The following is a 25,309-nucleotide window of genomic DNA, read 5'->3' on the forward strand; positions in this document are numbered from 1 at the left end:
CGGTTTGAGCCATGATTGTTGGAGTTAAGTCCGTGCATGCTGGAACACGGTGTCATATTCAACTGTGTCACAAACCATTTCTCAATAAGATAATATCTACATTACCGAGTTGGTCGAGCAGATTGACACAGGTGGGATACAGTGTATTGTTCTGTGTAGAGTATCAATCAGAATACACTATACCTCTACCAGAATTCATCATCTTCTAACCCGATAGAAGCTGCCGGTCGGGAGTTTTAAATCCGGATTTGCTTCTGAAACCGCAATGTGTACCATCGATCGATAGAGGATAAAACCATGCTGACTTCGTACTATCAAGAATTAGAAATCTATACAATCCTTTAATCAAAAATTGACCAATACGCAGCTTTGAAATTGCGAAAATTTCATCGTTGATATAGGATTCAAATTGTTATTTCATGAGTATACATAAACAGAATTCTTTTCTAAGAATAGTTGACGAATTCAAAATGATCAATTACATTCAAACGCTCGCTTTTCTTTGAAACGGAAAAAATACATTTGACGCAGGCGTTCATTTTGCGCATCACGCAAAATGATAAATCTTCGGATTAATGCGCCTGGAGACACTCGTGTAGAATGTAAACGCGTACGTATCGTAAAACGAAGCATCAAACTGAGAAAGATTCGTACGAATAACTTTTCTTCAATAAAAAAAAAAAAATGAAAAATAGAAATACGTTCACGTGTATTCGTTCTTTTCACGTGTATTGATGGAAGAGTTCGGACATTAATGTTGTGTACATGCGAGGTGGACAAGCAAGGTTTCACGTTGGGGAATGATTTGAATTGATATTTATAGAATTTGTCGGTTTTCTTAATAATTTGGAAACTACAAAAATGGAATGAATACCCTGCGTAGCGGGTGTGTTCGTACATCACAATTAGGTTATGAACTCACAATCTGCTGCCGTTTAGGCTAGAAGTTCAGATAAGTGCGCGAATAATCAACTTTCAATCAAAGTTATGGACTCCAAGGCATATTACCGTCTTTGATCATAGTCTTTTGATATACGTGATGACATATTCTCCAATATAACATATTCTTCAATTTCTGTCCTATTCACATCATGTATGCTGTCTTGTCCAGTTTAAACCCGAGTCTCAAATAGTGTCGTGATTAACATCGCTTTGGTAATTACACATACCAACGCGAAAAAAACGCATGAAAAGTTTTTCTTTCAACCGATGTCTGTCAACTCGATCCGTGTAAAATCTATTTTTACGCATTAATCATATTCGGTAACGATAGATTAATTCTCAATTGTCACTGAGATTACAGAAAGTAAGAATGATATATGCCTAATGGTATCGCTTGGCCTTGTATAGATGAAAACTTGGAAACATTGACTTATGCTGTCTTCTCGATTTATATCATTAATCAGAGGTTGAACAATTATTTATGAAAAGTGTTTTCTGTTAAATAATAACTCACGGAAAACCACAGAAAAAAAGTTAATCAAAACCATTTCATCTGTAAGAAACACTTTTAATCAGAACACTGTGAGATGCTTTAGAAACAAAATATTAATGAAAAAATGTCACGATGTCTGCATCTGGCGAATGCATTGCAAATTAAGAATATACAACCCTTAGTTTGAGATTTCTGTGAGATAGTCAACATACAGAACATCATGATGATCATCAATATGTCTCCACGGACGTTACGTTACTTCCATGTTGCGGGGTACTATACAGATTTATGATTAAGGTTAAAGGTATCACCTATAAATATGTCATATTTATAATGATTTATCTGTTTTATCCCGGTGACGTTAAACTATTTCTTTCTGAAAACGAACCTTGTTAGAACAAACAAGATGTCACGTAGATGTCAAGGCCAAGATAATGTACATTGATATTTGAAGTGGTGTTCGGAATCATGTATTTCAATGATAACTGTATCAGCGATGTGCACCAGTTACAAATTCAGCGATTCAAAGTGACACGAAAGCTTTTTCTTTTATTTCTGTTAGGCAACTTTTGTAATCATTTGGAGTACGGATTCTTTCAAGAAAGGTTCGACGTGCGAAGGGGAAAAATGAAAAAATAAAAAACATTTTCTTATCAAAATTTTTTTACTTTGAAATGGAAGGAAGATATAAATCAAAAACATTTTTTTCTAAATATTTGAGCATCTTCCACAGAGTCCTTTAAAGGTCTACCGAAAAACTGATAAAGGAGAGAAAATAGTTTTGACTTGAATTCAAATCATGGAGAAACAAAGAAAGCTATTTTTGCAAATCACAATATCGAAAATAAGAACGGAAATATAAAAAGGTTTTTTTTCAAAGTAGAAACACGACGAAGGACCTAACAACTTATTTTTATATGATATCTTTGATGGAATTCAGGTTGGAGGATATGCACAGGTGGTATAAAGGCCTTAGTAGTAAATCTTTGATGATTTCAGGCTTAGCAACTATCTATTGATGTGTATTGATATTGATTAAGCATGCACGAGTTTTATCTATACGTTTTTCTGTGGTACGTACGTTTCTTGTAGTGTTTTCAAGGCATCGTAGCGACTGGCTATGTGGCGCTATGAATAAAATAAATAACCAGCTCTAAATCACTTCTATAAGAAGACAATGTGACAGAAACCGCCCGATGAGGCTAATCTACTGAAAACAGAATTCTGGCGTATCGGGAAATACTGTCGTGATTATAAGCGTCGATACGTTGCATATGGACATAAAGCATTCATGGCTGAACATTTGTTTTTTATCTGCATGCTTTTGGGGGATGCACGCCTCAAAAAGAGAAGCTTTCAGCTAAAACTGCTTTGATAATAAGTCATTCTTCCGCGATATAAATCTTAGAAAAAAGCACGGAGAAAGCTGCTAAGATATCAGCCAACCACTTCATTGGTTTTAGTGTTTTCAGTTTAATTTGAGAATTATCAATCAATAGCAAAAATCCACCAGAGATGAAAGTTCAGGAAAATCTCCTTATGCCATAACAATATTAGGTCACACTCCAAAATATATAAAAAGTAATTAACTTAAAATCATCTTTAGACTCAACAGATTACAAACTTTTTGTCGTGTTATTCGGTTCAAAAACTAGACAATCTCCATGTTCGGCATTAGAACATTGTAAGCACGGCCAGGTTCTATCGTGTTTCGAAATACAAAATAAAACTTGCAGCGAGCTTCGATGTTTCTAAAATATAATCAGGATGTACGTTCCTTCATTATTCTGCTAGAAAAAAATCAAGAAAGATATATTGTCCGTATAAGAACGATTTCTGGAAATAGGCTAAATAGACTTGGCAAATACTGCGGTTGATAGAGTTTAATAATACGTCTTTATCATTGGAGATTCGTGCTATGAATACACCGCTCATTGCACGGCGACCTTTTGACCTGACCCACCTGTGACAATACATGAAAGTGACCGCATGAGGGTTCGATCGCACTCTTTAAGCATCTCGCATTCCAAGTTCCAAATACATGTATTACCACAGTATTAACATATTGACATACAGCCAAATTTCGAAACGACCAGCTGCTCAGATGAAAGTAAGTGGAATATGACCCACCTGTGACAATATATATATATATATACATGAAAGTGACCGCATGAGGGTTCGATCGCGCTCTTTAAGCATCTCGCATTAAGTTCCAAATACATATATTACCACAGTATTAACATATTGACATACAGCCAAATTTCGAAACGACCAGCTGCTCAGATGAAAGTAAGTGGAATATGCAATTAATGGTACGAATACAATTGCGGATCGCTTAAGTTTCGATTTCAACGCGAGTTGAATTTGACATTCGTCACACGGGACGAGATGAACTTATGTACACACGGTTTATACGCACACAAGTTTTTTCAGCAAAACGAAGCCGAAGGAAATGTACATACTTAAGAGATATTGTTCTTTCTGTGTCTTTAAACCGGATCGCTAATGGAAAGTTGTTGCTGCGTCTTCTGAGGCGGTTTATTTTAGTTCGCTGGCTGCCAACACTGTCACAGTTCATTTAAACACTCGGTGCGCCAACGTGCATAGAAGCGATTCGGAGTTAAGGTATTGCCTTTTAACGGACAGATGATTGGAATATGAATACATACAATGCATATGCCATTTTGATAAGCGGATGTTTCGGCGGTCGGCAAGAACGTGTTATTTTACGGACATTGATAATATTTTTCCATAATCTGAGAGGAACGGACTGAAGTGTTGCTATATTCTAGCGGCTCACGATTCGACGGTAAGACCTGTAGTTTCATTTCCGGATTTTAGCGACAACCAGTAAACACGATTGTTGCATGCTTGCTCGTAACTGTTGGTGATAACAATAATACACAGTATTGAGGAGTGATCTGACTGGAGAAAACAACAAATCGTCTATTAAACAGATAATTTACGTAGAGGATTGGATACCGAACGATATAAAGGCTCAGAATTCCCACTCTCTCTTATAAGACTGCCATTAATCATGTGGTGAGCGATCTCATCATAACATCTTTTGATAGATTATCGTCAAAAGTAAACTGTCAATATGGGAGAAGTAAAAGGCTATTCAAATGTCATCAATATGAGCGATGCTTTTGTCAATATTTCCACGGGCGGAGTTTACGTAAATCGGAATTCTTCAGGTATCGGAGGAGGCGGTGAGGTGTTTTACGTACCCCTCAGTACGAATATCATTGTTACATTGGCTTACGCCATCATATTTTTATTCGGATTGGTCGGAAACATTCTCGTGATACTGGTCATTATTCGTAATAAAGAGATGAGAAATTCGACGAATTTTTTTCTTCTAAACCTGAGCGTCGCCGATCTGTTCGTACTAACCATTTGTATGCCTTCCGCTCTGTTGGAGTTCCATTCCAAGGATATATGGTATCTCGGTGAAGCAATGTGTAAGTAATTTACTGTTAATCTATTAGTTAATTTGCCATCTGAAAATTACGGCTCGTCGCCGGCCACTTATATGCGGTCATATTCAACATACAGACACATACAAACGAAGCGTTTTTCACCGGTAGATTCGGTTTCAATTTGCTTATGGAAAACAATTCAGTATTAGGCAAATTAGTTGTTCTAAGTGTCTTCCGATGCAAATGAAGCAGAAAGGAAAAAGTTGAGTTTTTCTCGTTAATGCTCTACAGAAATTCTATTCTGCTTCCATAGGCTTAACCTGCTTAACTAAAAGCTTAACCAGCGATCAATCTCAAAGTGCTTTTTATTTATATAAATTCTATGAAAACTCTTTGTATCTCAAAGAACGTACGAAGATCAGCAGTCATGCGAAACACTATTATAACGAGAATCCCACAATGATGACGAAAAAATAAAGACTGGAACACTGATGTTTTGTCAATCGCGGCTACAAACGCGTTCAGTTATAATGACGCCAATTTAGTAATCGGGTGGAATTAAAATCATTTTCGTTGCAATCGCAGAAAAACGTCGTAGACTTTGAAACAATAAAATGCCCACTATATAATCCGAATGTGCTAATTTCATTATAGATTCAAATAGAAAAATATAAAATGCCAGTCAGATATTTTTGACTCTCGCTAGAGACTATCATTAGGCTTGATAAGATAGAACAACGGTCACGTATACATTCTGGGGACAGCAAATTAATTGGGAAAATTGGCAAGTGACTTCTTAGTTAATTAATAGCGACGTATAAAGTGTATGAAAAAAAATGCATCTTTCGAAAATGGACGATATTCATATTCGTTGCAATGCAATATCCTGTTCCAATACGTATCTCTGTGATTCAACAATCATCGGGCAGAAAATGAACGGAAATCATTATCTATATGCACGTGTTATCGAAATAACTGACTGATATCTCAATCAATTTAAGTCAAAACCAAAAGTTCAATATCTCCGACACGAGCAATCATGATATATAGTAGATTTTTCAATGAATGCGCCAGCATAATTCACGGAACTACACCGCGATTATTAGATTTAGTCGTTTTCCACTTGGATCGAATAATACGATATGAAATCGTTATTTGATTAAAAATATAATACTCCATCCTTTGAATAAAAAGCATCGAATCTAGATTTATCAGTCTTATATGAGATGAAATTATAGTTTATTGAATAGCGAGAGGATCTTCGTCAGAGGCAGACTATTCACTGATGACGAACTTATAGATAACAGCATTTTAAAGAATGAATATATTGATAGTTTTGCAGAGTTTATTATTCACTAGTTCATCGCACGCACTCTTGTCCCACAATATCTAATCTTTTCTCAACATGAAAAACGTGTTCAAAGTTCAAAATTTACTCTCAATTACATGAACTCGATCAAGATGGAAGATACCGCGTGTTTATAGTAGTCTAATTCTATTGATCTAACTGATAGAACGACAACAATCTAGTTATTCGAATAATTGCACGTGTGTCACACCTCATTTTATTCTTCGTTGAAGGTCATATCTTTTTGGAAAAATATGAATGACTCGCGTTATTTGTCGATTGGAAATAGTCGATTTTCGGTTGGCAGGAATCGGGGATCACGGAAGCAATCATTCCGCGAGATTCGTCACCTGAGTAATTAAACTGGACCTGTTCTTCTGTTAGATTAATGGCAAAAGTGCGTGCAGGTAATGGCAAGCTTTCTAGCACTTTTTCAACCTCGGCTCCCCAAAGCGATGTAAATCTTATCTCGAATCGATGGACGGACGTAACCACAAATCGTATTACGCATGCTATTCGGGTGAATTTGATGGAAACGTCACATGCTCACGACGGCAAATATTTTGGCATTTTTCATACGCATAAGAAGGATATTCACATGCGTCATTTTGCACTTGGCAAATAATTTGACAAGCAAACCTTATTTTAAGAGAACTGAAATCAACTCTGCCTCATTAACTTTATCTTCCATTAAGTCCATCGATATCTATCACTGCGAAGAAAATTGGAGTCGCTTTCGATGACGTCAAGTCTAAGAGAGCTTCGTCGCATTTATGTCAAGATTTCCGCGGCAAAATCTAACTTCATTATCTCGGGTTGAGGGAGTTACTATTTTTAAACGCAGGTTACATTGAAAAGAATAAGAAAAATAACATGTATGTATGCAAATTGTGGAAAATCGAAAATGTAGGAAAAGGCGTCCATTCTGAGTAAGAGTTAACTCCGAATTGAAATTAGTTAATTTTCAATGGGTAAACTGTGAGTTAAATCTTAACTCACAACTGTGGAACTGGGTCCAGGTTATCATTGTTATTTGAGTCGATCGATGGGTAGATTCGATTTAGATTTTCTGTCGATGTCATGATATACATCTTCATTTTGCTGGTAAAACAAATAACTGTCTCGAAAAACTGTTCATATGTTCTCATGCCAGATCATAAGAACTTACACAGACAGATCAATAGCAATAAGAGAGGGACACTATCCTCTGATGAAAAATATCGTCTGGTATTCAAGCAATGAAGCAGTTTATCTTCAAGCGATCGCGTTATGGGAATAATTCATACCATTTTATACCGGGCTGGCAAAGCGTACACGATGATGTATGCATCTGTCGTAAAGGGAAAACTACAAATTGCACTAATTATTGTTACTAAACCAGCGGACATGTTCATCTATATATATACCGCAAAACCATAAGCGGATTTAAATTGTTACAGAAGTGCGGCAGTACCATAAGGATTAGGCCAGTAACGGTTTCATTGGAAGCATTAGGGATCTCTTAAATTCTCAGTGAGATTTCCACCGCCGGTTTGTTCAATCATATATAAAAACATAGAACACGTTCGTGATAGGTGTTATTCCAGATGGGACTCTTTCAGCGCGAGCATCAGTCTGTGCGGTCCATCTCACATCACGCGTCTACTTGAATTATATTCGCTTGATCTGAATGATTGAAGCTCACGCCGGTTTTGATCGTATACCTCGATTTACATCGCGTTTATCCGCGCTGCTTTGAGATGAAATAGCAGTTATTAGTTAATTAACGTATATATGAATGTTGTATTTATGCATAGTATGAAATACCAGATTAGGCGAATTTCTGCGAAACGTGTTGGCATTCTTCATTTTGTAACCTTTAGGAATATATGTCCACAATTCCTTGTTGTAGAATGATCCGAACATATTATCTTCGTATTTTTCGTGAATTCATTTATCATTCTTACAAGTAATATCCATGAGTTCAATTCAATAGATCATTATTTATTGCCTATTACAATGATTGATGATAAAGTGTTCGAGTGTTCCTCTATGTTTTTAATAGAATAATTTGGAATTACACGGCGCGATATTTCCAAATGAAAACATTTATTATGCGGTCGATTTACGTGTAAAGATCAAAATGATATCCTCAATCAATAATGATCGATGCCGATCTACATTTTATCTGCGACCTAGATTTCATTGTATGGAATATTCATCATGTTTACCTGAGATCTAATATAGATTTTGTGCGGCTGCCCTCCGAGTATTAAACGGTCTGATTTGTAACTCTTCGAATGATGTTTCTTCTCTGCTTATTAAATGTGGGTGAAATGCTTTGGGTTAAATTTATTTTCATTTTCAATAAGTCGATCTGATCGCGCGACACCTGCATTATCACTCTTACGTCACAGGTAGACAGACAGACAGACAGACACTCATGACGCGCGCCCTTGTCTCGTCGGCAAATAATACCTAATAAAACAATGTCTAGAAGTCGTTACGACATGAGCCGCGATGAACTGCATTACATTTTATTGACGAGGAATCACCGTGTATTGAAATGTGTTGGAATTGGGATGCAGTAATACAACAGCAATGAAAGTCTATCATTTCATGGAAATATTTACTATGAACTAATTTACTTAAGATATGGGTCGTTTGAAAATGTCCATGGTTAATTCAACTTTCCACTTGACAATGAATAATAATATCCTGATCATAGCGAACATAATTATTGAAATTTACAATTTAGTTTTATAATGGTTGATAACGAATTGAACTTTTCCATAGAGGATGATTATTTATTAACTGATAATAAAGCCATATTAGTTATATTATTATGTAAAGGTATATTATTAATTCTACCCCCGTTGTGGCCAATTGGATTGTACCAATGTGGGCGAGCACTTTTCCGCTTATTTGTCGTGTATTGCTCAATCGAAAAATATCACTCACAAGGAGTAGCCAACCGTGTATACCATCGTGATAGGCTCCTGAATATGCTTAACTTTTTTTCCGTTCGTATTCGGATACGTCCTACTCTGCTCGATGGCCTAATAATTTGACATGATTGCAACGTGAATGCACGAAAATCACGGGTTGCATATTTACGATGTAAATCTTTTAGCGTCGTATATTGTCACTAGATGCTACCAGCGTCATACATCAGCAGATTGCTGATGTATGAACTTTCACGAATGTCAGTCCGTAAGTTGTGAGCAATTTTTATGAGGGCCATATGCAAATCCTTCATAGTATCGGTTCTACACGTAGCAGTCCTTTATCGACACGGAAAATCTTTCAAAATCATCTTAAGTTCCAAAATCAGAAATCGACCTCTTTCGTAGTAAATGTCGTGTGATGACTATTAGCGATGCTCCATTTGCGTGGATTAAATGGTGATTCTTCATCATTTGAATATCACAGGAAAAAATCCATCTTTTACTGCGAAAATGCTATTGCAATTTTGACACCCCAAAACGTTAAAGTGTTCGAATAAATTCGACTTAATTCAATTTAGTAGATCAATATTTCATGTTGTTTAATGCAAGCGTTCTCGAGAGGTTACGTATTAGTTACGTTCTCAAAAGACAGAATCTCAAGCGAATAATTCCCCGATGACTGCGATATATGTTCTTTAATTGCGTCGATTCATCGCCGCCAAAACGAGGTTTCCGCGAGCACCGGGGGAGAATTCTGTGTGTTTCCGTCTCGACGAGGCGAATAACGCGAAATAACTATCATCCGCCATACGACGTTCTGTAGAATTTTTAATTTTTGATTTATAGGTTTTGCGTATAATATCAAAATCACAACCAAATTGTTTATCGTTTACACTGCGAGCACAAAAATATCTAATAACCTAGAGAAAAAACTGACTTAATCATTCAAAATTAACTGGTGATGAAATCGGCCTACTCACTGACAAGATCTTAGATCTTTTTATGAGATTTTCATATTTCTGCACTTTTGTTGGATGGTATGACGCCCGGATGACTATTGATTTGACCTTTATAGTAATAGCCAGGATATACGCCTGTCGGCCGCCTACGATAGTGACAATCATTTCCAATTAAGATTAACGTGTCTCCGGTTCATCATATTGATAATCGTAGAAATGCTATTCATATAATGATGTTAGATCATTGCATGCTAGTTGTGACATTCATTTGGTTTTACAATTTTCTCTTTGGTACAGCAACGCATTCAGGTGTCATCTCTTTCCACATAAATTGATAGTAGAAATTGATAATTATGCTTAATCCAAGACTAATAATTCAATTTGTCAACTTTTTTTCATCACTGAGTGTCGAAACAAGTCAGATGAATCAATTAATATTGATCATCAAACGTTTGTATCTTTTCGTAGCGAGACTTCAGAATAAAACAGACCCGGGAGTGGTATTGGAAGGCTAATACACTTGTAATTAGAGACACATAAAATGTCTCATAAGTTTGATAAGCGTTATTACGATAATGACATCTGCCTTTAGGAACCATCTTGTTTTACACTTCTTTGACTGTTTTTATACGCGTAAGAGGATGAGTGAGACTACTCGATTCATTTTAAAAGGCAGTTCGACTAGAATTCTTTCAGGACAGGACTTTTACCCTCTTCTGGGAATATTCTTTTGCATTTGTATTAAGACTTTTCGAAGATGAGAGATGTGGTGTTTGGTGTACGGGTAACATTTGCGTCACACACCATCAGCATCTTGTTAGTCCGGCGCCAGTGGATGATATTAAATTGGCGGATCGCATGACGCCCGCACTTGTCTGGTGTAGCACTTGTTGTTTTTCGACTAAAAACTCTATGACGTGTGACCAAATTGATCGGGTTTTATGCGTAAGTTACGTTGATCCGAGTTAAAGTCCGTGGAATTGGGAGGACATAATTGTTTTGATCCCGAATTAGGTAATGACATCCGAAAAAGATAAGTAATTATTTTGATGAAGTATCGAAGAAGTTCGTAGTGATAAACGCACAGTATGAACCACTGTAAGTGTACATGTCATTATCAAGATAATATTTCTCTCACATAGCCAAGAGGCACGTTACACTTCCCTGGATGCTAGTAAGCCACTGGTCATGGTGATAAAATGATAACCACTAAAACATTTTCCATCATCTATGCTGCGATGATTATACGCATAGTGCACATATATACATATATCTAGTCTCGATTACCTAATATCTGTAACGTTTTTTTTTGCTTTTAATGAACTTAACGCTTCATGACAAAAAGAATCGATTACGTTAGTTTCAATCAAGGATATGCAAAAACGACAAAGTAAAAAAGCAACTAGATGAAATATTCATTCAGTAAGGACTAGTTTTGAAGATGATCAATGACAGAAGTTTATCCGAGTTTATTTGTTATGGCGGCCAATTATGTCGACGGACAAGCGGTTGAAGAAGCCAAATGTCGGTTTAGGGAAATCGTTTGGAGTGGTAATGTTCATTATTTTGACATTCTATTCGGTTATATTGACGATAAAGCCCGTAAAATGGCGCTGGAACGGAATTAATTCATGTCGTAGTCATATTATTCGCGTGAAATAGGCAGGTGCTTTCACTGTACCACTCACTAAGTCTGCGAATCATGTCCAGTTGCATTTTCGCTCGTTACCAGCGTTGTAAACAATGATAAACTTGTAAATATATTTCCCGAGTCAGTCGTTCATTTTACTGCCAAAATAAGTAGAGCAATAACTTTGTCGATGTAGCTTATTATATAATTTAGGTGTAGGCCTATGAGAAATATTTATGCGATAGTTTTTTCACATGGGAGCATTCGAAATGGAAATAGTAAAAATATTTTCAATGTTCATCTAGCTAAATCTGGTTTGAAATAACTATTTCTTCTCGCGAGAAGCAGACAGAAAAGTTAAAAATCGTTGAAACCTGTTTAAAATTGATATCTACATAACCGTTAACTCAGACAGTAGGGAATTTAGCGAATTTAATGTCGGTTTATTGCTGGCCATTTCCGTGCGAAACTCACTCTAATGTGATCATAAAACCCTCTGTAATCCCATCAAGGTTGATGATAAAATCAGACAAGATGGAATTATGAGCGTCTTCTGGTTGCGCGTGTAGGTAGTGAAATAATTACAGACGCGTATTACCATTTTAACTGGATCTTACGTCGCCAATGAAAATTTTGAATTGCAAGACAAAATTATCCAAACGATATCTGCAACAACGTCGTTCGACATTTCCAGAAATAATGTGACTACGTAAGATGAAAAGGATCAAAGTTAAAATTTAAAAAAAGTCTTACTTATCATTGGTTTTATTTCTTATGGCAAAGTCTGATCGTATTCATTAGATCGGCTGTTTTTCTTTATGCGTCTGGTTTCAAAGACAACAAGAAAATTAGAAGATGCTCTGAACGAAACTACATGTAGTTTACTCAGACGAATCATCTCAGGAAAGAATAAACTAAAACGAAGTTAATGATTGATAACGAATAATGAATAAATTTTTCGTAATTCATTTGCGCATTGTGCATCTTATCAATCAAAAACAGTAGATACATGATCGGGTGATGGCGAATCATCCGAAGAATAGATACTCGATAAACTGATAAAAAAAACTAAATCATCGTGAGTAATAATTTTGGAGCGAGTGTGTGTCTGACACCTGTCCTTGAGACCAGGGAGGTCATCCATGTTTTCGCCATGTTTGTTACTTCAAGAGAATTGATCAATTTCGTGTCGGCAACTGAAGTCGATAAATGATTATATTACGAGAGTGATTTCGTAGCAGTGATTACGAATGTACTTAAACGTCAAGCAAAATCGAATTATCGGAAGTTTATTGAATATCACAGCGATGAGGTCATACCACAATACATTAACAATTAACCTTGCTAGCCGCCATTTTGTTAGGCTACTTTTCGTCCTGAAAATTATCAAAATACGAATAACGGATCAAATATCCAGTTTTTAATTCAATCACAACCACCAAGATGTTCTTATTCTCTTATTTGTACACGTGTCATCTTTCTATCGAGAAAGTCAGTCTACATCTTGTATTTCACCAGAAAGACGATGCGTTAGATTCATACAATGACCACTTTTATCTCAAGGAGAATACGTCTGTCACTTCAGAAACATTAAACAGGTGTTTCGTATTGGCAGTATAACGTTTCTTTGTCGTTTATGCGCTGTTTTATGGCTTACAGTCAGAGGGTATATCGCTTTATAAATCATATATAGCAATATTCCGGATATTGGTTACAATAAACAATCACGATCGAGGACACAAAACGTGATCTGAAAGGTAATGAAGAGAAGTGTGACAAAAACCCGAGAGCGCACTGGAACAGCTCTGAGGTTTGGTGTGACTAGTGCGAGGTGGGTGTCTACGTGGGGGCCTAAGTTCCCTTTTTCAAACGGGAAAATACTGCTTTACCTCATAAATAACGCTATTCTGCCATTTATTTTTGGAGTAGGACTAAACTGGGAGTGAGACTAAAGCTTTAAACTCTAAGTTATTATAATGAACGGGAATATATCAATGCCTAGGTTGTAGAATTTGAAATCCAGTCGTTTTGGCCCTTTTTGAGAAAATTCGACTCCGTGCCCCCGTAAAAATCATGGGGATCACGCATGTCTCCTGCACGGACGCAGAGTGGTTCTGTAGCGTGCGCATCGAATCGATTCTGTTGACTTGTAACGACACTAACAAACTAGCTAAATACCGCAGATCCATCGCGGTTCGTTGGAAAATATAAGTCAATTTCCTCCGTCTCTTGAAATTTAACGCTTAGTGGTTGATTACTTTCCCGATTTCACCCCTTGAAATTTCCTCCGTCTGATGTTCACCTTATTTAGGTCTACGGATCGATTAGATTCAATTTGGTGACTCTCAAACAATCTATTCGTGAGAAGACTCGTTTTTTAACTGACATCCTATATGAGATTTGACATGCGTCTTTCGTTTAGAAAGGCTCTATAACCAGATACACTGAAATCATCGCTGATGATGAGGATTGAATATATATATTTTTGCTTGCAGCAGATATTTGCTGATATAAACGACGTATTTTCCTCGTCGCTTTTTTGTTATGGCGGCCAATCCTGTGTGTCCTAAAATGACAATGAACAAATTTCAATGTGATTCTATACAATTCGTTCTTCCCCGTCATTGATAATTCATAATCTTTTTCGTTTTTACGCAGAAAATCTCGTTTTTGGATCTTATATAACATTCGTGGAGTCCGCTGATAATTTGATTTCGCGAATAGCTCTGGCCAGTGCTCCGAATGATGCTGAATCCCGGGGAAAATACATTCATTTCGCCCCGCTGTTTATAGTGTATGTTATTATGTCGTCGTTAGTATGGACATTCATCACAGCTCGCTGAGCGTAGGTAACGCATCTTGAATAAAGTATTTGATTGTGTAAAAATATTCGAAGCGCATTCTTACGCATCTGTATATAAAAGGAATATTTGATTATACTCCACGCAAATCAAATGTTGGCCTTAAAAATGTAAGCTTAAACGGTTAGGCCTCTTGAAGTAAAGTTACTTTTATAGGCAATAGGAAAGTAAGAAGATTTTCCCCTACGCAAATATGTCAATTTGGAATATTTGAAAAATGAACTGATTTTTACATATAGCCAGCAACTCATTCGAACTGGGTGTGGTTATTATTGTACAGTACTTCTTCGAGAATGTCTTCTTGATTGACTAACGTTTTGTATAGCGTGTTTCCATAAAGCGTCACTCAGAATCACTCAGAACACATCGTCGAACAATTTCCGGCGAATGCACTCCCATCGTTTTTTTGCTCTACCTCACGACGGTTCTTTTGGTGACCTTCACACAAGTAAGACAATTAATATGGCCACCCGTGTTCTTTTGAAATTGAAAATGATACCAAACAATTTATCATCGCCCAGAGGCTTTCCTCGTGTTCACGATAATGCTCCAGTGCTACGATTATATCTATACGATGATCGTAGACAAACTTTTTCCAAAAAAAGATGCACCGGTTCTGGAAGATCTATTTACCGTAGCACATTTCCAGCTCTAACATTCGAGTGATTAGATAACAAACACGTGATGAAGAAAAGCTCAAGGATTTCTCTCATTTCGTACACTTCCTAGTATTAAACATTTTAAGTTTTGGGTAGCGGCGCTCACGTTTGCTTAATTACAAGAGCTCCTTGCTTCTTCCGTATAATTTCGCGGTCGAATTAGGCGATGTTTATTGCGGCTATTGTGGCTGTAATGCAACGCCAGATCTGAGCTAACCCAATTACGAAACTGGTCAGTCGGTAATATTAGGAATGACGACTGCCTATTTACTGTCACACGAAACAAAAAATATACCGATAATATAACGATACCCGTGCACCTGGAAACACAAACCAGCGGCTAAAATACCACTCTGAAAACCATATTGGAGATGATGGATTAAGTACAGTACGGAACAAGGAATAATTAGCGCTTTATTGTGTCATTATGCGGACACAAATATAGAGAATAGAATATATTCGGTTACTCGCCGATGATAGTTAAAAGATTTCAATGAAGGTCTATGCGCCTTTCTGCTTAGGAGTAACACATAACTGGCGGGTAAAAACTCGATTCAATTCGATCAATCTGGAAATCATTTGTCGATTTAATAATGATAATAAAAATGATAATTCATTTCCACAATAAATCACAATATGCCATTAATATATATATAAGAATATACAAGTATGGGATATTCTAATATAATGTGGAGGAGATTAGATAAAGCTAACAAAGGCTAATATTTGCTAAAACTATTTTACTTTATCGGGAGGGCTGTAGCGAAAATTGTATGATTCTGTAACAGTACGCGATTCGATCATATCACACGTGGCATCACCATTTTTATTCATTTCTTCATATAGATTTCTCCGGCGAATCCACCAGTGAATTGGTCCCTACTGATCTCAGAGAATTTGGAATTCTGGATATGAATTCAGTTTGAATTATTCATTTCGGAAGGAACTCGAAACGGAAATTTCTACTTGATAATCTTTTATAAATTCAGTTTTGCATTTGGTTGAGACCTTATCGACATGACCATTTATTTTAGGATGCAAATTATTTTTTGTATTTTTGTTATTCAAGCAACGACATTAATTGAATCTGAAGCTGCTATTAATAACCTGTAGAAGCGGCTAATGATTGACGATAAAGAACATCTTACGAAACTCATTCCCAACGTTCTGCGTCAATCGTGTTGATAATAATAAGATGTTCCCTAAATGACCATAGATGAATGTGAAGACTTCTAGAGAATGCACTGCTGGCGAAGCTTACCCGGTTTTGATGGAAATATATTCCAAAAACTCGTATTTCGAGAGAATACTTAATGGGTTTTCATTCTTAATAATTCACTTTGAAATCTAATTCAAACCGTCCAAAATACCACGTTTTTACGGTTTATTTTCTCAGTTCGTACAATAATGTTTCGTTTCTACCAGACGTGATGGTTGGTAGGTTGATTAAACCTGTTCCTCCCTAGGCTATTCTATACAGGAAGAATAAAATTTTTGCCAGAAATTGACACTTCTCCAAAGATAAGTGCTAGATATTGTGATTGGCCATCGTGAAGGAATAAAACAAAAAAATAGTAGTAAACATGTATATTGATGAACACGTTCCACCTTGGTTTGTTAAGACACTGCGTCACGTTATCATTTGTTGTCGCTGTTCAAATGAATGGCATCAGAAATTCGTGTGGAGTTGATGTATTACTCGATAAAATCGGGTTTGACCTAAAGATTGTTTATCTCCCTGTAACAGTACGGCGGCGTGTAATGATGGCTGAATCGTGACAACCACCCGATTAAAGAATTACCTAATGAGGCAGTGACGTGATTTATCAAATACAATCCAGTTGTGTAGATGTCAGACTGCATGGCGCCCTTTTTAAGTCCCTACGATCACATTTTTAAATTGGGCATATAATGACTGAAAGTGAAGAGTATTTGTAATGTATATGAACAAAATATCTGTGTAACAGACCCCCACCAGGACGATCGCGTAGAAATCTCAGTGTTTGTTCTCGGCTTTTAAATACCGTGATAATAGAATATCTGTCAACAGGTTTTATCACCGAGTCGATGGATTGACGTGAAATTGATGTACATCGCCACCATTCAAGAATTCCTGTCTCCTACCATTACAGAGCTTAGTTACGATGGTCGAAACAGGGTGCAAATAATTTATTCAGAAGCTCTTTCATCTCCTAAGTCTCCGTACGTAAACCATCCTTTGTAAGGATTAATCTTAGACTAATTGAGACATGAATGGAATGAATAATCATTTCTCCTACGTGAATCTACGTTTAGAAATACGTTTTAAACTTTGAATCCTACTCTGCTGATGCAGGTAATCAGTAGGTCATCATTTATAATGGTGTTTTTTGAGTAAAGTCTAATCAGAATCGTAAATGTACCACGAGCCATCCGTGACTTGATGTTTCGCCCCTCAATCAATCTCCCCTTCCCCCTCCTCTCCTCCGTCTTCCCCCCTCTCCATCTCTCCGTCTCTTCGTCCATCTCTTTATATCAACTGTGACCAGATCAGTATATATTTATTGACAGTATATATAAATGTAGTCTTTCAAAAAAAGCAAAGAAGTCGACTTATTTGATATGTCAGATTCACAATCTGACGATGTAATGGGTCTCGTGTCCTTACCACCGCAGACGAGGAAGCTTTAACAAACATAAGAGATGAGTAAACACTACATTTCCAGCAAAACAACCGACTGAAGATGGACGTTCAGTGTTTGACCGGATAAAAGGGATATCTAATGTTATACGTGGTGTCTGGATTATGTTCCCCCAGTCATTTTCTTTATTTTACCTGACGTGGCTTGTTAGACATGTTGCTTTATACATGTATCATTCCGCATGGACTGGGATAAAAAAAAACTGTAAAAAAACTATGTGAAATGTGAAACAGACTGAAGTGAAATGAAATCTTAAATGCTTATTGTGATTGTAGTTATAATTACAATTGCAATTATAGATTTTAATTACAATTATTATCATTGTCGTAATCATTATTATCTATTATCTATTATTATCATCACTATTATGATCTAAATCACTACTATATAGACCTGTTTTTTCTTGTTTCTAATGCACTCTTCTTGCACGTTTGCACGTGGATCCAGTGCCGGATTTTGAAAATAATCTTACTCTGTAATGTAGTTCAATGAAAATAAATCATTATTATCAATATCGAGAATTTCTATGGATAATAATGGGATGAGAATTCTCATCATCAATGGTTGCAGTTGCGTCCATTAGTCCTTCCTTGACCAGACGCGTGCAATGATATATCATTCGACTGGATAACCCACATGGTTCACCACCGTGAAAAACGGTCATCATACGATCTTCTAACATAATAAAGGGATTTGGATGAAAATGAGTGCGCACGTACCTCATACCAAAACACAAAAAAACCCTGCATTATCATTTTCCGTTCTTACCACTAAGGGATGAAAATTTGAAAAAAGAATCTCATTTCAGCCCGGCAGAAAACCCGTTATCGCTGCCTATGCCGCTATATTCCTTAATTGTTTTAAACTTTGCGGTATGTTCAAACGAAATATCACGGCAAAAGTCGTAACGAGTTGCAGCGAATATGATTTACTACTCACATAAAGTTGATATGAAAAAATAGAATGATCTATAAGAAACTTTCTCTTTTCCTGCTGAATTGTCTAGTGGACAGAGTGCTTTTTATCCACGTCATATAATTCCGTCCCTTTCTCTTCCGCAATCAATCCTTTCGCGTGAACCTTTCATTTTTCTGTTCTATGCCAGCAAAACTGTTGATGTTTGCCTGCTAATAAAATCTGGCTTTCTTGATGTTGATCACGTGTAGATAGAAAGGTGTGCAACCATACGCTTGTGCACGGTTTCATCTCATCCATCAATTCAATATGCGAATAATAAAAGGCAAGAGCTTCTGAAGCATTTGCAGACGCAATAATCAACCTGCAACCACATAAAGTGATTGACAAACTAGATTTCACATTTTTTCAAGTTTAATATCAAATCAGACACCAGTATGAAAAAAAAATGAAATAAATCACTTCGTTGGTGACACACGTCGGCTTCTATTTGACAGTTGGGCGAATCTTAGCTCTTATGCATTTGTGAGTATGTAAGTGTCTTCTAAGGTTACGTGTGTGCCACTTGCGTACGTTTTTCAACACTATTCTAAGAACCCATCCATCAATATCCAATCCAAAGCGATTTGCTACCGGTGCCAGCGTCGCGCCAAGGATGAAAAAAAAAACGTGATGCCAGATTTGCATGAGACTTTCTATTTCAAGATCGCGGGCCTGTAAGAAGAAAAAAGGTCATCATCAAGTCTTTACTGATGACTCGAGGCTTTGCAACTCCTGAAGATACGATTATTTGTTAGCACCTCAGTGGTTTTACGTCTCCATAACCATCCATTAAAATTGTACCCATAGGGCTTTACAAGTTTCTTAGAATCATTTACTTTTTTTCTTGTGGCGCTTGGCGATAATAACTTGAATATATGCATTCGAATTTTGACATATGACTGCATGTTAAAACTTCGAAAAGGCGCCTAGTTATTTATTGTTTGGTGGAGACACGGAGTTAGAATCCCTAAGAGATGACCGTGGTAAGAATAATTCCGAAGTGCGAATATTGAATGGCGGAGGTAGAAGAGCGATTTGATAAGTATCCAGTGGTGTTAGGTTTCACCTAGCAAGCAAGGTCACATTTTCATAATATTATTTATGATATTAACACGATGGCCAATTATTTCCGTCCTTTTCGCTATCAGATGATTAGATTGATAACTAATGCGATGATTTGTTGGATTATTGTCCTAGAAACAAGCTCAGTTTATTTTCCGAGTGATTCCACAGCGCATGAATACCGAATTATCGAATACTTGCATTTACACTGATCATGTATCTTGTACATACACACCTGAATCCGTAAGTCTGATTTCCCATACGGCATCTCAACTGAAATGCTCCGCCGGATATCCGGTTTATTTACCGACAAATTGACAAAAACACTTCATTATTAGCTCGATACTGCAGGAGTAATAATGGCCGGTTAGCGTAGGAATTTATGGCGTTCTAACGGCCATGATGTCGTCGAGGGGAATCATTTACCAAAGGTGATGAGAAATCCGGACATTGACAGCGAAGGTGCGCGTATAACAGGTGGAAAGCGGTAAAAGTTTTATGAAGACCGGTGTACAACATCAGTAGTTCTCACCGCAATAGACTATATATTTCAGTCTTGAGTGATTGTCGTGTTTAAAAATAGTCGCACAGCAAACATATTTGATCTTTACAAAACTATATTTGCCATCAATTAGTGTTATCTCTACCTGTATCTTAAAGTTTGACGATGTACATTTTCAAAAGACTCACAATGGATATTACGCGGAGTTTGAAACACGTGTAATTCTCTTATAACACTTAGGAGCTGAATAACACGATTCAAATGCAAAAACAAAGTGAATCTGAACATTTTCCGGATTATACTGAATTCAACATCTAAGGGTTAACATCACCTCATCTATTCACAAAGCCACCGGTGCTAGATTTATCTACATTATAATGTGTGCTAGATAGTTGAGCTATATTTCAATTAAAACTTGTTCCATCACAAGGCGAATATTTGTAAGAGCGATCATTATCGGGTATGTGATGATTATCCATCCACACAATAAAGAGTCAAATGTGCCCTTTCTTCTCCCGAACTCTTGCCCTCTTAGATCCGCCCTGGATCATTATATACCAAATGCGATCCGATATAAAATTCGATCAAAATCCGATGTAAATATCATATCGACATTCGTTGCTTCCAGACCATCAGAAGCTCTCTACGAATGCCACTAACTAAACTTTAAGTTCACAACCTTATGAAATCCTTAATATCCGTCGACATTGATAAACATCACGTAACAATATTTGCTTACTGTATCGAAGGCGACGTGTTTGAAATCAGTTCAATCGACTTCCAAGACTTTTATCCCGTACACTACACTGTTAGAAAAAATCTTGTAAATTTACTAAAAAATCCTGGCAGCAAAGTTGACTAGCAAAAGTTGTAAAATTACACGCACTTGTAACCAGTACAATAACTTGTAATACTACAAGATTCAATTGTAGAAATACAACTTTTCCCAGTCAACTTTGCTGCCAGGAATTTTCAGTAAATTTACAAGATTTGATTTCATTTCACAAGACAAATATGTAAAACAATAACAACAGATTTTACATGTAACAATATAACATAGATGATTTATTCTTAGAAAATACTCCTAAAGTTTAAATTTGAATTATTCTTCTACGAAACCAAAAAAGCTGTCATACATACTCAATGTATAAACAAACAAGTAACATTTCATGGTAGAACTTCAAATATTTACATGTCCGTATTTCAGATTCTTGTTAGACATCAATGTTCCAAATTGGTTACTTTTAACACATGTACAGTGTAACCACCTCACAACCTTGTATGATTACCCAATGTTTTAAGAAACACTGGTATAATGAACACTAGAAAATGCTGACAATCCTGCCTGACCAAAGAGAAAATTCACAAACCGCATATGAACTATTAAATTCATTGTTCTGGGAGGTTTCGTTGCAACAAGATTTTCATTTAACAAGTTCTCATTACATTCAAAGATATTAAAAATCTTTATGTCATGATTTTAAAAAAATAATTGTTTTGCCACTCTCTCAAATTATTTTAGCTTGCACAAAGGAAAGACAAATTGAAAAACAGTTAACAAGTTCACTGCTGCCCAAAACGACTTAGTTAGACCAGCTTTCATCTATGTGACACAACTTAGTTTAGATTACTTGTACATGAACTTAATCTATATGTCCTTACATGTAATCATAGTTATAATCAATCGAAAATGATACGAATTAAGATCTACTTCACATGAATTAATGAAAATCGAGTGACTAAATTTAAGTCAAAACTTTTGACGCACTCATATCCACATTTTCAAAGAAAATTGTCAAAAATTTGAGCAGATGAATGTTTTGAACAACGATGTCAAAACATAATACAATCAAAAGAGATTTTATGAGAAAAATAAAACTCTTTAACAGAGAAGAACAAGTTCAAAATTATCTAATACACATCATAGAATTTTAACCTGACTTAACTTAAAGCTCCTCTGGCATGGTTCTCACACTTACAAGAATTAAAAATTCCCAAGTTTTTCCCTGTACTGTGGGAACCATGCTCTAGTGGAGTGTCAAGCGTCAGACGCGACGAAATCTAATATAAGAAATGAAAATCACATTCCACACAAAACATTTCATAAACTTTTGAAACTCTTAACACCATATATAATAAAAGTTAATATTTGATATTAAAACAAAAATCTTTAATCTTTAAAATCAAAAGATTATGAATTCACTTGAATTCCGACCATACAAGTGCATCAATTAATGGATGAGACCAGTTTCCTGCCATATTTTATATGCTTATATAAATGTACTATTAATTAATTATGCAAGGTTTACAAGTGGTTACTCTTAATGCCCCAATCTGAATCCATTTCCTTCAAGTCGTTCACGAGTCTAATTATCCTTGGGTCCACTGAATACTTGCGTTTCTTCAACGATTTTGAACCTTTGTCAGGGTTTATATTCATGACACACCTGTAAGAAAAAAAGGGTAAGTATCAACCTTTAATCTTTCTAAAAATTGTCTCACCTAGGAGATTACAAGTCTGCAACTAATGCATAATAGCTTCATCGGGATAATGAGTCTCATAACTAAAGTGCTTGTAATCATATGAAATCAATTTACTTATAAATATTTAGTACTTCTCATCTTAACACTTTTGACTTGAATTTTGGTCCTTTATAGTTCACCTTGGAATAGGGTATGACTGAATTTAACAATGGGGAACTGTATGCACATTCTTTACACTGATATCGCATGGGAAAACTGAAAAAATTAATCAAAACTTAGTAAGATTCTCCACTAAGGCACTAGATAAAATATGATCGTCTTCATAAGCTAGGGGTCCAGGGACACCATGTCCACTCGGGAAGTGGTTTGAAATGCCGAACAAACAGAAAATTTCAATATTCAACGCCCCATGATGGTTGGACCATGACATATGCCTACAAGTTCTACAAGGACTAATGACCTTGAAACTCAACATATACAACATGTCATAAGCTACAACTTTGTAATTGATTGTGGTTAGAAAATATTCATAGGTACCAATATAAATAGGCAAATTGTATATAATTCAATATTCAACGCCCCCTGGTGTGGTGGCGAGAGAGTAGAGTTGGTGGTAGCCACGGCAATTTTTTGGGCCTCATTCTTTAACAAGAACTGTTTTATCAAATATATAGAGAATTCAACTAAACTTGTTATCACAACATAGGCCTACATCATATACTTACACTGAGGTTGCTCGATCTATCCTTATTTAATCCAAACGAATGCTAATTCGATCCACTTCACGTTTCCACTTCCACGCTTACCACGCTTTCCAACAGGTGTTTATTCAACGACAGTAGCGAGAGTAAGGTTACTCACTGTGATGTTCGAGTCCCGTAAATAGACGTTCAATATCATTACGTTCGAATCCCAAAATTCATTCAGTATCGTTGTGAGGTTCGAATCCCATGATTAATTCACCGATGTATATTAATCAATTACACTACAATTTTTTTTAAATAACCTCTGTGGCTTTGTATCAAACCATTAAAAATTATTTCTTAAGTAATGGCTCATGGTACCTTAGCCAACACTTGGCCTGTAATCAGTAATGTAACATAACAAGGATTTCTTGTAGATTTACAGAGAATAACAGCATAAACTGTAATTGTCAAATACTATATTGTAAATTGACAGCGTGATTGTAAATTTTACATAAATTATGTACATTACAAGATATCTTGTAACAATTTTGCTGTAAAATTGCAGTTATTTTTAACAGTGTACCACGTCGACGGACAAACCATAAATCTCTTCAACTTAGGTGGAGGACGAATCTAAGCCGTCTGGCACAACTACTTACAAATCAATCGAGAATTTGCTAGATTTCATTAAGTCTGTAATAGACTTTCCGTGTAAATTGCATCGGTAGAGTGATCGATGCGGACAAAAGGCGGCTGGCGTAACAAAACGAAACGAGCTGTTGATTACGGAACCTGATTTGAGACTTGTACAAAAACACTGTAAACGATGTACATGTGCAATTCTTAATAATTGATTTTTCATTCGATGCGTTTCTCATTCTTATTTCGTTGTCTAATTTCAGGTAAACTAGTTCCGTATTTGGAGAATCTATCGTCACACGCTTCAGTTCTAACGATACTTGCGATCAGTTTCGAACGTTACTACGCAATCTGCCATCCATTCCAAGCTCAGTACAATTGCACAGCCGAACGGTCGATAAAAGTTCTTATCGGAGTCTGGATTTTCGCCATCGCCGTGTCAGTGCCTTTTATATTCACCACTGAACTAGGAACTGCCAAATTTACGAAGACTGGTCAAACGGTCACCACATGCCGAACGGTCGCCACGACTCGGAAGTCGCGCGCATTTTTTACGACGAATATAGCGCTTTTTTTCTTTATTCCGGTCGTAATACTTGTCGTTCTATACAGCAATATCATCCTGCGGTTGTTTAACGATGCCCAACAGCTGCTACAAGGTGACGTGAATAGCAGTTCTACGTTGCGGACCAGGCGACAAGTTGTTTATATGTTAATTTCTATAATTGTGCTTTTCGTAACGTGTATGTTGCCGTTTCGTATATTATCATTCTATATGATGTTCACCCCTATGGAACGCATCAGATCAGAGGTCGGTATGTACGGTATGCTCTATCTCGTATTATTCAGCCGGATTATGTATTATCTGAACTCTGCCGGCAATTTCGTCGTCTATAATGTACTGTCGACGAAATTCCGGGACGCTTTCCGTAAAGCGTTGTGTCCGAGAGTTCATAAAACGCGGCTCGAGCGTCGACTGACTCTGAGCACCTATTATAGTAGTGGCGCTCGGCATACTTACTACGAAAAAGATTCGGATGAACCAGTGAGCATTTGA

General features: G+C 36.5%; 1 protein-coding gene across 1 annotated transcript; it reads left to right on the plus strand.

Annotated features, from left to right (window-relative positions):
- The first annotated feature begins 4,754 nt into the window (after positions 1–4,754).
- On the plus strand, positions 4,755–25,309 carry LOC141898246 (thyrotropin-releasing hormone receptor-like). The gene is made up of 2 exons (XM_074784073.1): positions 4,755–4,899; positions 24,516–25,309. The coding sequence occupies exons 1-2, from the start codon at positions 4,770–4,772 to the stop codon at positions 25,307–25,309; spliced, it is 924 nt and encodes a 307-aa protein (XP_074640174.1). The 5' UTR covers positions 4,755–4,769.

This window comes from Tubulanus polymorphus, chromosome 2 (genome assembly GCF_964204645.1).
Source record: "Tubulanus polymorphus chromosome 2, tnTubPoly1.2, whole genome shotgun sequence".
NCBI classification, from domain to species: domain Eukaryota; kingdom Metazoa; phylum Nemertea; class Palaeonemertea; order Tubulaniformes; family Tubulanidae; genus Tubulanus; species Tubulanus polymorphus.